This window comes from Hippocampus zosterae, chromosome 15 (genome assembly GCF_025434085.1).
Source record: "Hippocampus zosterae strain Florida chromosome 15, ASM2543408v3, whole genome shotgun sequence".
Lineage (NCBI taxonomy): Eukaryota > Metazoa > Chordata > Actinopteri > Syngnathiformes > Syngnathidae > Hippocampus > Hippocampus zosterae.
In genome coordinates, this window is record NC_067465.1 from 10,321,206 (window position 1) to 10,334,087 (window position 12,882).

At 42.7% G+C, this 12,882-nt stretch overlaps 1 protein-coding gene across 1 annotated transcript; it reads right to left on the reverse strand.

Annotated features, from left to right (window-relative positions):
- Positions 1 to 849: 849 nt before the first annotated feature.
- si:cabz01007794.1 (uncharacterized) lies at positions 850 to 9,980 on the reverse strand. The gene is made up of 12 exons (XM_052087402.1): positions 9,831 to 9,980; positions 8,584 to 8,793; positions 7,691 to 7,792; positions 7,015 to 7,169; positions 5,452 to 5,737; positions 4,529 to 4,636; positions 3,702 to 3,852; positions 3,309 to 3,610; positions 3,115 to 3,216; positions 2,333 to 2,474; positions 2,145 to 2,252; positions 850 to 1,313 (listed from the first exon to the last, which is right to left on the reverse strand). The coding sequence occupies exons 1-12, from the start codon at positions 9,921 to 9,923 to the stop codon at positions 1,261 to 1,263; spliced, it is 1,812 nt and encodes a 603-aa protein (XP_051943362.1). The 5' UTR covers positions 9,924 to 9,980; the 3' UTR covers positions 850 to 1,260.
- Positions 9,981 to 12,882: the final 2,902 nt, after the last annotated feature.

The window sequence follows — 12,882 nt, forward strand, 5'->3', positions numbered from 1 at the left end:
AGCATTTTCACAATATATTTGGAGGACTGCACATTTTAAATGGTAATATCAAATAAAATTTTAGAGTGTAGAGAGTAAAGAAAGGGGACTGTTTTTCTTTCTAAATTAAAAAAAAAAGAAATCGGTGTAAATTGACTGTGCATAGTCAAGGACACATTTAGGATGTGAGGTCTCACACACCCTCCTGTCTGGCCTGGACCACCACCAGTGGTTATGGGAATTTACTGCAGTTGCCTTTTGCATAATGAACACATTCTTTCCTGGCGCGGAATGAATAAGTGTTTGACGCTGTCAGAAGGAAAAGTCAGCTTCAACTTCCTTAAATCTGGGCGGCGGCCTCCACCAAACCTTAAGTTTAAGGTTTGGTGTTGCACTCTAAGGCGAGGCAACAGCACCTCGCTGTAGAGGAACTAACTTGCTTGATGGATTTAATTGTAGCATAATGATTCAAGTGTCGTTTGTTCAATTAGGACTTTGTAGTTAATGATGAGGTAAGCAACCTGGCCGGTGTTCCCTCCCACAGGCAAAAATGGCAACTCAAATTGATCGCGTGTAGCATTGCCTGCAATAGTGTACCAATTAAACTACATTTCTTGAGTCAGTGTTTGAAGAATCCATGGAAATGGCTAAAATGAGCCTAAACCAAAATAGCAGACTTCTAATGTCTTTTTTTGGATATGTCAAAAGTTCCGTGGAACACTACTGAATACTTAAGAATTAAAAACCGGATTGCTTTGAAGGTCGCCGCTTCATGTTGATTGTTCTCAAGAGAGCTTTTTGGGTGTGTGTCAAAAGTGACGAGTGAATAAATAATTTTCCCACTACTTGAAGAAAGTCACATCTGAACAATGCGAGTTACTCATAGTTTCAAACTTTATTCGTACTATTTTATGGCATTCATAAATACTTTACATTGCTGTTGCATAACAAATGAATACATAACAAATAAGTGTAACGAGGACTGGGTTTCGAACTCAAACAGTACAAACTCATCAGACCAGACGCGTCTCAATCGAGTCTGAGCTGCCTTCATGGTGGCTGCCCCCCGTCATACCGAGTCGTCGCGGCTCCACGCAAATCCAACACAAGGGCTTCTTTACACAGTTGAAGTGGTCAAAAAGAATAAATGCAAATGGGCGAATACAAACAGAAAATAGTATCGGAACACACGATGTGGTCTATTCACAGGTGTACAGCAAAGCGCTGTAAATGTCTTCGGAACCATCGGCCTCCTTTGTCCGCCACTTTCCTTGACTCTTGTTAGCCTCGGAGCGCAGCTAGCAGCGTGATGAGGCTCAGCAGGATCAACAGGGCTGCACGAGGGGGGAAGAGAATCGACACGCAACTTTCATGAGCTTTTGTCCATGACTTGAATTTGACAATCGACAGTTGCCTTTCTTTATGTTGGTAAATCTGTTGTCTGAGTCTATTTTGGGGTATGTTACTAAGCCTGCTGTTAAGTTGTGAGGTATGGTATTGACACTGCCTCAGGTGTGGCCCTCTTCAAAGTTTCAGCAACTTTATGCATGGAACTTGTGGAGAACCAGACTGCAAAAATGTCTCTCTTTTGTTCTTGGATCATGTATGAACCGTGGATGGATGGTGATCCTATCAAATGGTTCTCGATACATCGGAAAACCTTGAGAGGACCGATTAGGTCTTAAGACTGTGAGAATTGTTGTGCTGCGGTTCTTGGGGGGGTTGATCCTCTCTAGGGGTTCATGGACCTAACCCAAAAAAACCTTTGGAGGACCAACCGCTGTTCAACCCATGGGAACTGTTTGAAGTTGGCCGTGGGCAGATTGAAATTTTGTTTATCTTTAATCCAGTTACGCAGGGTGGTCCCGTGGTTAGCACGTCGACCTTGCAGTGCACAGGTACCGGGTTCAATTCCAGTTCCATGTGTGGAGTTTGCATGCTCTCCCCCGGGCCTGCGTGGGTTTTCTCTGGGTAATCCGGTTTCCTCCCTTATTCCTCAAACATGCATGGCAGGCTGATTGAACACTCTAAATTGTCCCATGGCCAGAACATGATGAACACCATAGCCCCACATCAACAGAAAACTGCTCCAATGCTCAAAACCCACCACCATGAAATCCTCCCCCCCAGACAAGACCCAATTTCAAATACACTCTTGGGCTTACCATCACTACTCCTTGCGGCCCGGGCACCACTCGGAACGATAATGACGCCGGTGGGTGAGGTGAGGTTCACCCTCTCCGTCAGTAATTCATTTAAGGGGCTGAGAACACCTGCGGCGTGAAGACGGACAGGTGAAGGACCTTCCAAAACACCCCCTTGCTGACTTTTGGTTGAGCGCGTTCCGACTTACCTCCATCCACCGTTCCATTTGCTAGAATAACAGTTGCCAGCGTTCCGTTGGTTTCCCTGGTTTCCACATCATTTAAATTCAAGATGGTGAACTCGCATTCGATCCTCCTGTTTGTCACTCCAATGGTGATATCGCTAACGGCCTGTGGACAGAAGGCGGTACATGCATTTGCCAATGTATTGTGTGGTAGCATTGAACGTGAATGCTCTGGATTTTGTGCTGGGATAAGTTTCTGACTCTGCTCGGCGCTGGTCTACTGAGAAAGTTGAGAATCTTGACACTTGGCACTTTTGGAGGTCCAATTGAGCTTTGTGGCTGTAAAAACTGTCGTCTGACTTTAGTTCCGCGGTTAAGACTCTTAGCGTGCCGAGAGGATGATGGTACCTCTCAACAGTTTCAGGAACGCAATGCTGGGCACTTTTAGAGGACTAGTTAACTGTTTGGAGCACTACATTATTGATCCTGCAGTGGTATAATACTTCCTAGCGGTTTAGAAACCTCACACTCATAAATTTCGATGGACAAATTTATTGGGTAACTTACCAAACTGGCAAGTGGACAGTTTCGGACGATTGCCCTTTTGGAGCATCTAAAGTCATTGACATATTGATTGTTCGGGGAACTGTTGTTTCATTTAAGGAAACTTACTGTAGGATCTTTTTTTTAGGATTATTTGAGTGTTTGGATTATGGGGACGTTTGTGTGGGTTATGTTTGAGAGTGGAGAAAAGAGAAAGTATGTAGTTATGTGAGGAGACGGCAACGGTCAAGTGGAAGCCGCACCCTGTTATTTGAAGTTAAAGTTAAATCAGTGTTGTTTTGGGTGAAGGTTCTGAAGAAGAGTTCCCCGTTGTCGTTTCCACAGGCGAAAATGGAGCTTGTGCCCTGTGAACAAATGGAGGAAAAACAATCAATTGTGGCCATTGACACTTTAGTTTTCTACTCCCTCCCTGTGGTTTCCTGACAGTTTGGCTCACCTGCATTGCATCCCGGCTCAGTCCGAGTGCGGTATATCCCGTGGAATATCCGCTTAGTCTGCTGGTTAAATTGAAAACGTTGGTACTGGAAACGGTGGCATTGGTTGACACTAAGTGACACATGTTGTCGGTCAAGGGGTCGCAATCTGCTGGCGTCTCCAAACATAGATTTGTCATGCCACAGCCGACCCGGGTGATGTTCAAAGGCCCCACATTCACTTGATTGCCGTTGACGTTCGCTGCGGGGTCTGTGATGTCCAAAAGTCCGCTGTTTTGGGCGATGTTAAAGTTACCAATTTCAGCTGGGGGAGGAGGGGGGAAGCAGAGGTGAGGAATGTCTTCAACATGGCGGGTTTGAGCTTCTCACTGGCGGGTTTGAGCTTCTCACTTTACCTCCGTTTATATCTCCGGATCCCAGCAAGATGCTGTTGCGCGTTCCGGTGACAGCCTGTCTGCTCGTGGCTGCAGCGGCGCTTATGCCGACGATGGTGAAGATACATTGGATGGACGTGCCGCTCACAGCGCCGAGGATATTGTCCACTTCCTATAAAGGTGACATGTTGACGAATTGAGTCGAACGAAGGGCAAATGAGGATTTGCCGAGGAACCAAAACAAGCTGTTGATACCGAAGTTAAGGGACTTTAGTCACGGGATGTGACTTGAGTCACACTTAAGTCATCAGTTTGAGGACTTGGGACTTGCTTGGTGAAAGGTTAGCAAAGGACTCTCCTTCATTCCAATTGTCATGTTGCATTGGGGTTGCTGAATATTGTCGATGGAGGGGTGATGGGCGAATGGGTATTGGAGAGCTTTATGGTGGTTGCCTTTAAAAAACGAGATAGCTGCCGATTTCAAGTCGTTAGTCATAGTTGCACCCTTTAAGGGACAGCGGTTACTACAGTTGTGTGTGTATTTAGGTGTGCAATAAACGCAAACACGGGTAGCCAACCAGTATGCTACAATGCGGAGTGCAGAAGCCACTTCATAAAATCTCCAAAGATGATTGAAGGTGACTCGATGGATGACTTGGTTAACCCAAGTCATGACTTGATTGATTTTGTACCGACTCAACTCAGCTTGAGGTTTTTTTTTTTTGCCACATTACCTTGCGACTTGCTTGAAAATTCTACTCCGAATTGTGACTTGCACATCAGTGACTTCCTCCCACCTACTCTGGTAGATTTCAATTCAGTATCTGGAAGGAAATTGGAAACCTCACCCTGTTAACTTCGGTGAGTGAAGAGTCGGTGTTGTTTCGGTCCAGTTGGCGGAATAGAAAAGAGTTGTCACTCTCGTTTCGTCCGCAGATATACAGATTGGTGACGCCCTGAGGAGACAGAAAGAGAAAGAGAAAGGCATCAGTGGTGGGTGGATGGGGCGCTGTCTTGGTTCCTGGCCAGTAGTCCAAAATGGTGGAATGGATGGATTCAATTATTTTCCGGTAGTTATATAGTTTGTATTTGGTATTCACACTATTTCCAGCTTTCGATGGAGGGGGTGGTTTTTTTTTCCAAAAATCACAACACTGAAGATTTCTAATCGGTACTATGTATTTCCATGTATTAAATTCACAATTAAAAAAAAAATAAATCCTGGATTTTTTTTTCCATTTAGATGGAATCAAATTTTGAGATTTCTTTTGGGGGGTGGGGATGAGGGGAGATGTTCCCTGTAATTCCCATAATTTCCCCTGAATGATATAAAATTCACAATTAATTATTATTATTATATTTTATTGCGTCTCGGTTAGACTCCATTGTATTTAGCAGAGCCCTGCGCAATTCCTCAGCTTTTGAGATTGATGAATTTGGTTGACCAGAAACAAAAACCTGGTAATTGCCGTGAATTCCAGAGAATCAGGATTTTGGTTCAGAATTAACCCTTTCAGGGACAGCGGTCACTACAGTGGACAGATTACAGGTGATCATGATTGGTGCATGAAAGGTATAAAAGAAAAAAAATCACAATTAACTCCCAGGTTTACGCAAACCTAAATGTTTTTTTTATTTTGGTTGTATTTTGAATTTGGAGCTTTCTTTCGGACACCAAAATCGTTGGTAATTCCCATAAATAATTTGGGGTCAAAATCCACCAAATCTCAGCCCACTTGTTTCCGAACAGTCAATTCCCATCGCGCCTCACCTCTGACGCATTCGCCGTAAGTCCCATGCCGATGTATCCGTCGGAGTCTCCGGCGAGCTCCACCGAGATGTTGAATGTTCCGCTCGAGGTATCGGTGGTGTCCAATGACGTGAACAAACACTCGGCAGTGCCTTGAGGGTCGCATCCGCTGGGCGACCTGACGCACAGTTTGGTGTTTCCACAGCCGTTTTGACTGATGTCCAGAACATTCTGGATGATGACGGTGCCTTCTGCGTTGGTAAGGTTCACCCGCTCGGTGTTCAGAATAGCCGTGAAGTTCTCGGTCCTCGGGCCTGAAGAGGACGGAACCACAAGTGCTTTAGACACTTTGAAGAATCCACTCCCGGACACGAATCTCTTGTCTTATCGTACTCATCATAACCTTTCACGCCGGCACTTGTACCATTCGTTGATTTTAGTGGAAGTCTCGGTGGCCTGAGCAGGTGCGGTCTGGTTTTAACCAGGTGCGAGCGATGGTGTCAAGTTCATTATTTTTGAAAAATAAAAAAAAATTAACGGAATTGGGAAACAGTGGTTCTCTGTTTCGGATTCATAGAATCGAGAGATTTGTTTTGGGCGGCAATAAAATATTCTTGGTGATTGCCACAAATTCTCCTTATTGATTCTGTTCAGTTTCCCATTTTGAAAATGATCAGAATTTGGAGACCCAATGAATGAACCTTATAAAAAAAAATTGTTTTTGCATTTTGAATAAATGGACACGACTCATGAAAATTGGCAAAGCGTGATTAATATTGGCCGGCAAAAGTACAGTCTGTGTAATTGCCATAAAGTCCAGTTTCAGTGATGATGGAAAGTTCACAATTTTCAAAGCTACACAGACTTTGTCAACCGCAGCCTGGGTTTTATTTTATTGTTTGCAATTTTGAGAACTCATTTCTATTGGCCACTATTCGGAGTAATGCTGAGAAATGTTTTCCTGATGATTTTAGAAAGTTTTCTGTCTTGGAAACTCACGGAACGTGGCAAGCCTGAGATGGGGTTCTTTTGTGTCTAAACTTCGCAAAATGCGGAACGACGTGGTTTCTATTGGACGGCAATGATATCTTCTTCCCTGTCATTCTCCATCCCTCAATGATAATGAGAGTTCACAGGTGTGGACCAGCGGCCCGGTGCTCAAGTGGTGAGCACATCGACCCCACATTACAGAGGCAGCGGGTTCAATTCCAGGTCCGGCCTTACCGTGTGGAGTTTCCATGTTCTCCCAGTGCCTGCATGGGTTTTCTCCGGGTACTCCGGTTTCCTCCCACACTCCAAAAACATGCATGGCCTGCAATCGGTTTCTGATTGAATACTCTAAATTGTCCCTAGGTGTGATTGTGAGCGCGAATGGTTGTTTGTCTCTGTGTGCCCTGTGATTGGCTGGCAACCGGTTGGCCTACTGTCCGAAGATGGCTGGGATAGGCTCTAGCACCCCTCACAACCCTTGTGAGGATGAAGTGGATCAGAAAATGGATGGATGGATGGAGGGATGGACCACATTAAACGCGCTTCAAGGAGCGATCCGGGTTGTAACCTTGTTTATGTGTGAAAACACGTTACTTACTGGTGTTATTGTTCACCATTGCATCCCCCAGGACGACAACGGCCGTGGTGCCGTCCATCATCTCGCCCATCATACTTGTGTTTACATTTGGAATAAGAAATTCACATTGGATGAGGGTGTCTACCAGTCTGTACCGGATCTGCATCGTGGTCTGAGGGAATGATAAGGTAAGAAGAAATGATGAAGCATCAACTTCCTACCACTCCAAAAACAATCATTTTGTTTGTTGTTCATGTACACCGAACGAACTGCTCTGAGGACTTGACTGCAACGTAACCTGTGTTGACTTCACGGGCAATTTTATTTTTTGTTCTATTATGATGATGAAAACCTGATGTGCTAGAGGAAAAACAAAGACAGATTCGGAATTTGGCCAAAAATGCATTGAGAAAAGATGACTTGCATTTCTGATTCAAAAAAATGGAGTCCAAATTTGTTGACCAATTATTCGAACAGCTTGTTCTCTCGGCTTTGCGGGGGGAAAAAAAATTGGTGTCCTGCTGCCAAGTTTCTTTGGGGGAGTTGACACGGGAACAGGTTTTACCAAAAGGAAGACGACTCATCTAAGGCGGGGTCGTCACATGAGATCATTCAATGCTGCTTAATCACAAAACACTTTAGGACAGCGTGTTTCGCCGCGGCGAAGAAAGAAAGGAAGGAAGGAAGGCTTACCCTCTCGTTTGCCATCAGAGTACCATTTGCCATTCTCTGCACGGTTTCAAAGACAAAATTCCCGTTGCTGTCCATTCCACACACAAACAGCTGGGTGACACTCTGTGTGGTGACAAAGACTGAAAAGTTCATTCATGCCCTTCCGAAACCAAAATCGAAGCCTATCAAACATTACACTCGAAAAACAGTTTGGTCAAAATTTTGGTAAAAAAAATGGGCCGATCCACTACTGGGGTGACTTTGACCCTGGGAGTGGATTTTTGTAATTTGGAAAATTACAAACATTTGGCAACAATCGTCTGTTTATTTTATTTTATTTATGTATTTGGGGGGGTTCAGGTAAAAAACAAAACCAAAAAAAAAAAACTCCCAAATGACATTTCTATTGGGCGGCGACGACATGCTTGTAATTCCCATGATGTTTACAATTCGGCACAATTGCCACAAGTTTGGGACTTTTTGGATTTAAGATTGCCAAGCCGTGGAGCAAAGTTATTTGTATTTGGTGCTGACGATATTCTGCCGCTGTTTCCCCATCTATTCCGCTTTGTGAGGGTGAAAAGTTCACAGTTTTGAGAATTCTCAGAATTTGGCAACGCTAGGTAGGCTTTTTTTTTTTTTCCGGACATAAAAAAACACAAGTGCACAAAATGTTTCGATGTGGGATTTGTAATGGTAATAACAGAAAGTAGAACATTTTAAAATCTTGACAGAATTTGGTATGCCTCTGTGAGCCTTGATTTTTTTATTTATTTTTTTTAGAACGCCTGGAATTTGGGAGGGAAAAAATAAAACTTTTTCATGCAGGATGACATTTCCCCACAAGGCATTTTCTCGTTCAACCGAGAAACATATTGCATGGCTGAAATTGTTTCATGTCGTCTCACTCTCACCGTTGTGAAATCCTGCGTGAGTCCAAAGGCGATCGCTCCCGAGGAGTTTCCGCTAAGACCGACCAATATGTTGAAGCCATTGGGAGACATGGGCGTGTCGGCGTTCAAGGACGCAAACAGACAGCTGGTGTTGTTTCCCGCGGGGTCGCAGTTGTTTGGCACCTCCACACACAGGTTGGTGCTATCGCAGCCCTCTCGGGTGACGTTTGCCTGTAGAAGACAACGCACGGCTTTGCCTTTTAATTGTTGCTTGCGAGCAAGTGGGAAAGTCAATTGATCAATTCACTGATCACCTATTTGGGGATCAATATTTTTTCAGATTATTTGGGTGGGTGGATTATTGGGGGGGAGGTGAGGTTGTTCTTTTTCTGTATACTGGATGTCATTTTTTAATTTGGCAAGGTTAAAAAAAAGATTTGATTTTACACATACCCGATTGGCTGGATGAAATCTGCAGATATTTTGTATTTTATGCAAAATCAGTGATCGGGTGAAATGTTAATGACATGCCAAATTGATCAATGATGACATTGAGCCGGTGCACAAAATAAAACATGATAGCCAATTTAATAATCAAAGACTTCTCAAGTTAGGTTGTTAAAAATAATTTTACCCCAATATTTTAAAATAATTTCTGAGGGGGTTTATATTGAATGTTTATAAGCGTTTTGGGGGAGAATGTTTTTGTGTTTCTTTGTTTGGATTTTTTTTTTCCAAAGCATTTCAATGGGCATTACTGCTATCTGATTTTAGCTAACAGGCATGTTTTTTGGAAACATTGAAAACCATTTACCATTTCAAATGACAGTCATATTTTTTTTTGGTAACATCCAAGACCATTTAAGTCCAGTAAAACAAATATGTGTGTATTTTCAAAGACAGTTATTCTCACAAAGGTTTAACTTTTTATCAACACTAAAGATCATTTCATTCTCAAATAAACCTAACATCAAATAATGTCATGAATGAAGCCAACGTGTGTCAAACATAAGTTAGTCTTCAGTCAAGCCACGATGTGTTTCGGGTTGCATCCAGGATAATTCCGAGTCCGAATGAACCAAACCAACCTGTTTGGTAAGCTTTGAGGAAATTTTGTCTTTCACAGAACTCACTGAAGGGTTGGTGGTTAAAAATGAAAGAATGTCTTCAGTGATCGGAAATACCCATATTCTTGGGAGGGGTTTAGTTTAGTTTTTTGGTAAACATTAAAAAAAAAAAGAAGAGTCAAGGAGAAGAAGGAAGCAAACCATGGTGGAGTTGTCGAAAGTCAAATGTTCTGTTCCCCGCACAGCAGCAAGAAAAGCCAACAAGGCCCCGACCAGGAGAAGTTCTCGATGCATTCTAAACTGACAGATGGTAAAAAATAAAATAAAATATCTCCAAGTAAATACCAAATAAATAATGCTCATTTCATTCATTTATGAGTCACTTTAAAAATTGCATTTGCTGAACGTATTGCACTTTTTCAGATGAAAGGAGAATTCATCAATTTTTTTACTGGCCCATATTTTCCCCTTAATGATGATGTAAAATTCCCAATTAATAAAATAATGAATCAATCACAGATTTTTTACATTCCTATGTATTATTCTATGTATTTCAGTTTTTTTCTGAGGTTTTTATTGGGTGGGGACAAATATCAAATTCACATAAAAAAAAGAAGAAATCCTTGAACATAATCATTTTGTTACATTCCCTTTTTTATTCCCCAAATTTTGCCCACCTTAAGCCAACTCTTTTTGTAGTGTAGATAAAAGTGCATAAGTTATACAAGTTACTTCGTTTTGTACGCTTGCAGTCAAAATATATTTCCAGCACTTCAGTATTTGTTTAAAAAAAAAACAAGTAAATAATACAATGTGGTCTAAATATGAATTTGGAGAGGCTTACCCGAGCCTTTTGAATGAAGTCGTCTTAAATGCGTCTTTTTTCCTTTTCTTTCCAGTGGGCGAGTGAGTGTGCGAAGCAAGTGCACTCCTTAAATATTCGTACACGCCGCTGATGATATTGCACTAAGGCGTGGCAGCTGAAAGAAACACACCTGCCTGCATGGTGCTTTTCCTTCACACGCCACCATGCAAAACAGCCCTTGAGAAATGACGCAAACGTTTACAAATTTTTTTTTTCCTTTCCCGTGCAGTCATGCTTACTTTTGGCAGAGTTCATGTGTGGATGCAGCAATGTCAAGAAAAGGGATACTAATTAAACAAAAAAAAAAAACACTCACAAATCGACTCCATATTGGAGGATAAGGGGGTATATAAGGGGGTTTAATGATATGGGTGTTCTGTCCCCTGAGACGTATTTTATAATGAATGATAATTACTCCAGACAGGTAGTCCAGTGGTTAGCACGTCGACCTCACAGTGCAGAGGTTCAATTCCAGCTCCGACCTCCCTGTGTGGAGTTTGCGTGTTCTTCCCAAGCCTGCGTGGGTTTTCTCCGGGTACTCTGGTTTCTTCCCACATTCCAAAAACATGCATGGCAAGATGATTGAACACTCTAAATTGTCCCTAGGTGTGAGTGTGAGTGTGAGCGTGGGTGGTTGTTCGTCTGTGTGCGCCCTGTGATTGGCTGGCAACCAGTTCAGGGTGTCCCCGAAGACAGCTGTGATAGGCTCCAGCAACCCCCGCGGCCCTTGTGAGTATAAGAAAATGGATGGATGATAATTACCATCATTCCATCCATCTTTTCCCCAACACTGTGAGTTCATTCATTTTCCGAACCGTTTGATCCTCACTCGGGTTGTCGTGGGTGCTGGAGCCTATCCCAGCTGTTGTCAGGCAGTAGGCGGGGGACACCCTGAATCGGTTGCCAGCCAATCGCAGGGCACACAGAGATGAAAAACCATCCACGCCCACACTCACACCTAGAATTTAGAGTGTTCAGTCAGCCTGCCATGCATGTTTTTGGAAGGTGGGAGGAAACTGGAGTACCCGAAGAAAACCCACGCGGGCCCAGGGAGAACATGCAAACTCCACACAGGGAGGCCGAGCTGGAATTGAACCCGGTACCTCTGCACTGTGATGTCGATGTGCTAACCACTGGACTACCCGGCCGCCCTGTTAGATAATTATCTGTTGTAAAACTAATAAATACATGGAGACATCTGGGTGAAGGTGACAACATTTCAACTCCATCCTGAACCCTAAATCAAACCCTCAAACTAATCCTCAATGCAATGTTATTGACAGAACGCTTTATAAACAATATAAAACATGTACGGCAACCCCGCCTTTAATGTGGCAGATATATTCCAGACTGCCCCTGCACTAGGTGAAATCCACATGATAGAAATATTCTATTTATTTCATTCTCCTTTCTCATGTTTGTATAGTATTACAGCATTTTTTAAAGGTCTTTAACTCATTCACTCCCAAAGACGTTTTTATACGTCTTTTCAGACTTGGTCCAGAATTGGCTGGTAGTGAATGAGTTAAGCAGACTTTTAAAATAATACAAACACATTTCAAAAACATTCCATATACAGATTGAGAGCACGAGCAACGGATTATATACAAGATACTTCAATACTCATGCCCAGAGATCCACGTTACAAAATGAATCGACAGTCGTCGCTAGGTGACAAAATCAGGATTGAAGAGGATTTAACATTCAACCATGTTCAAGAAAAACTAGGCCGAGCTGGAAAACGCAATATTTCCTTATTCCGCTCTTCATTCTTTCACTTTTACACAATGTTAAACAAACTAGTGTACCACTATCTAGTGGCCGGCAGTGGAATTACACTCAAAATAAACGGCAGCAGAACGAAATACTTTTAAGCGTCCCCTCCCAAAAATATCTGGGAAACAGCGGGACCCTGAAGCCAAAACCCGCAATGGAGATTAGTTTACTGTACATAAATACCAAAAAATTGAAAATAGCCAGACTTGTCTGATATGTTCCATAGTTTAACACCAACCCAAAATCTTTTTTCATCAATGTTCGGTATCTTAAATTGAGGCAACCCTGAGTGACGTTATAATAATAATTCCATTCCGAGGTGTGGCTTGCTTTTAGCAGCTAAGCTACGAGACTGTCACGACTTCATTGACTTTTTTTTTTTTATTGTATCGACGCTGAGGGTAATTTATGCCATCGAGGCGGCTGATGTTGCCAAATGAGAAATACCAGCTGTCAATCAGGACATAGCATGCTAAAAGGTTGCTCGTAGGGTGGGGAGATTCACGCACCATAAAAAAAAAAAAAATCAACAATGCCAACTCTTGTGTGACTAAGCAATCTTGCATTCCTCTGACGTTAACCGAAAAGGAAGTGGATGAGCAAAAATATCGT

Coding starts and splice junctions, on each gene's coding strand:
- si:cabz01007794.1 (XM_052087402.1), bottom strand. CDS start 9,923: ATGCATCGAGAACTTCTCCTGGTCGGGGCCTTGTTGGCTTTTCTTGCT. Junction 7,170..7,690: donor CTCTGATGGCAAACGAGAGG/GTAAGCCTTCCT, acceptor TCATTCCCTCAG/ACCACGATGCAGATCCGGTA. Junction 1,314..2,144: donor GGCCGCAAGGAGTAGTGATG/GTAAGCCCAAGA, acceptor CCCCTCGTGCAG/CCCTGTTGATCCTGCTGAGC.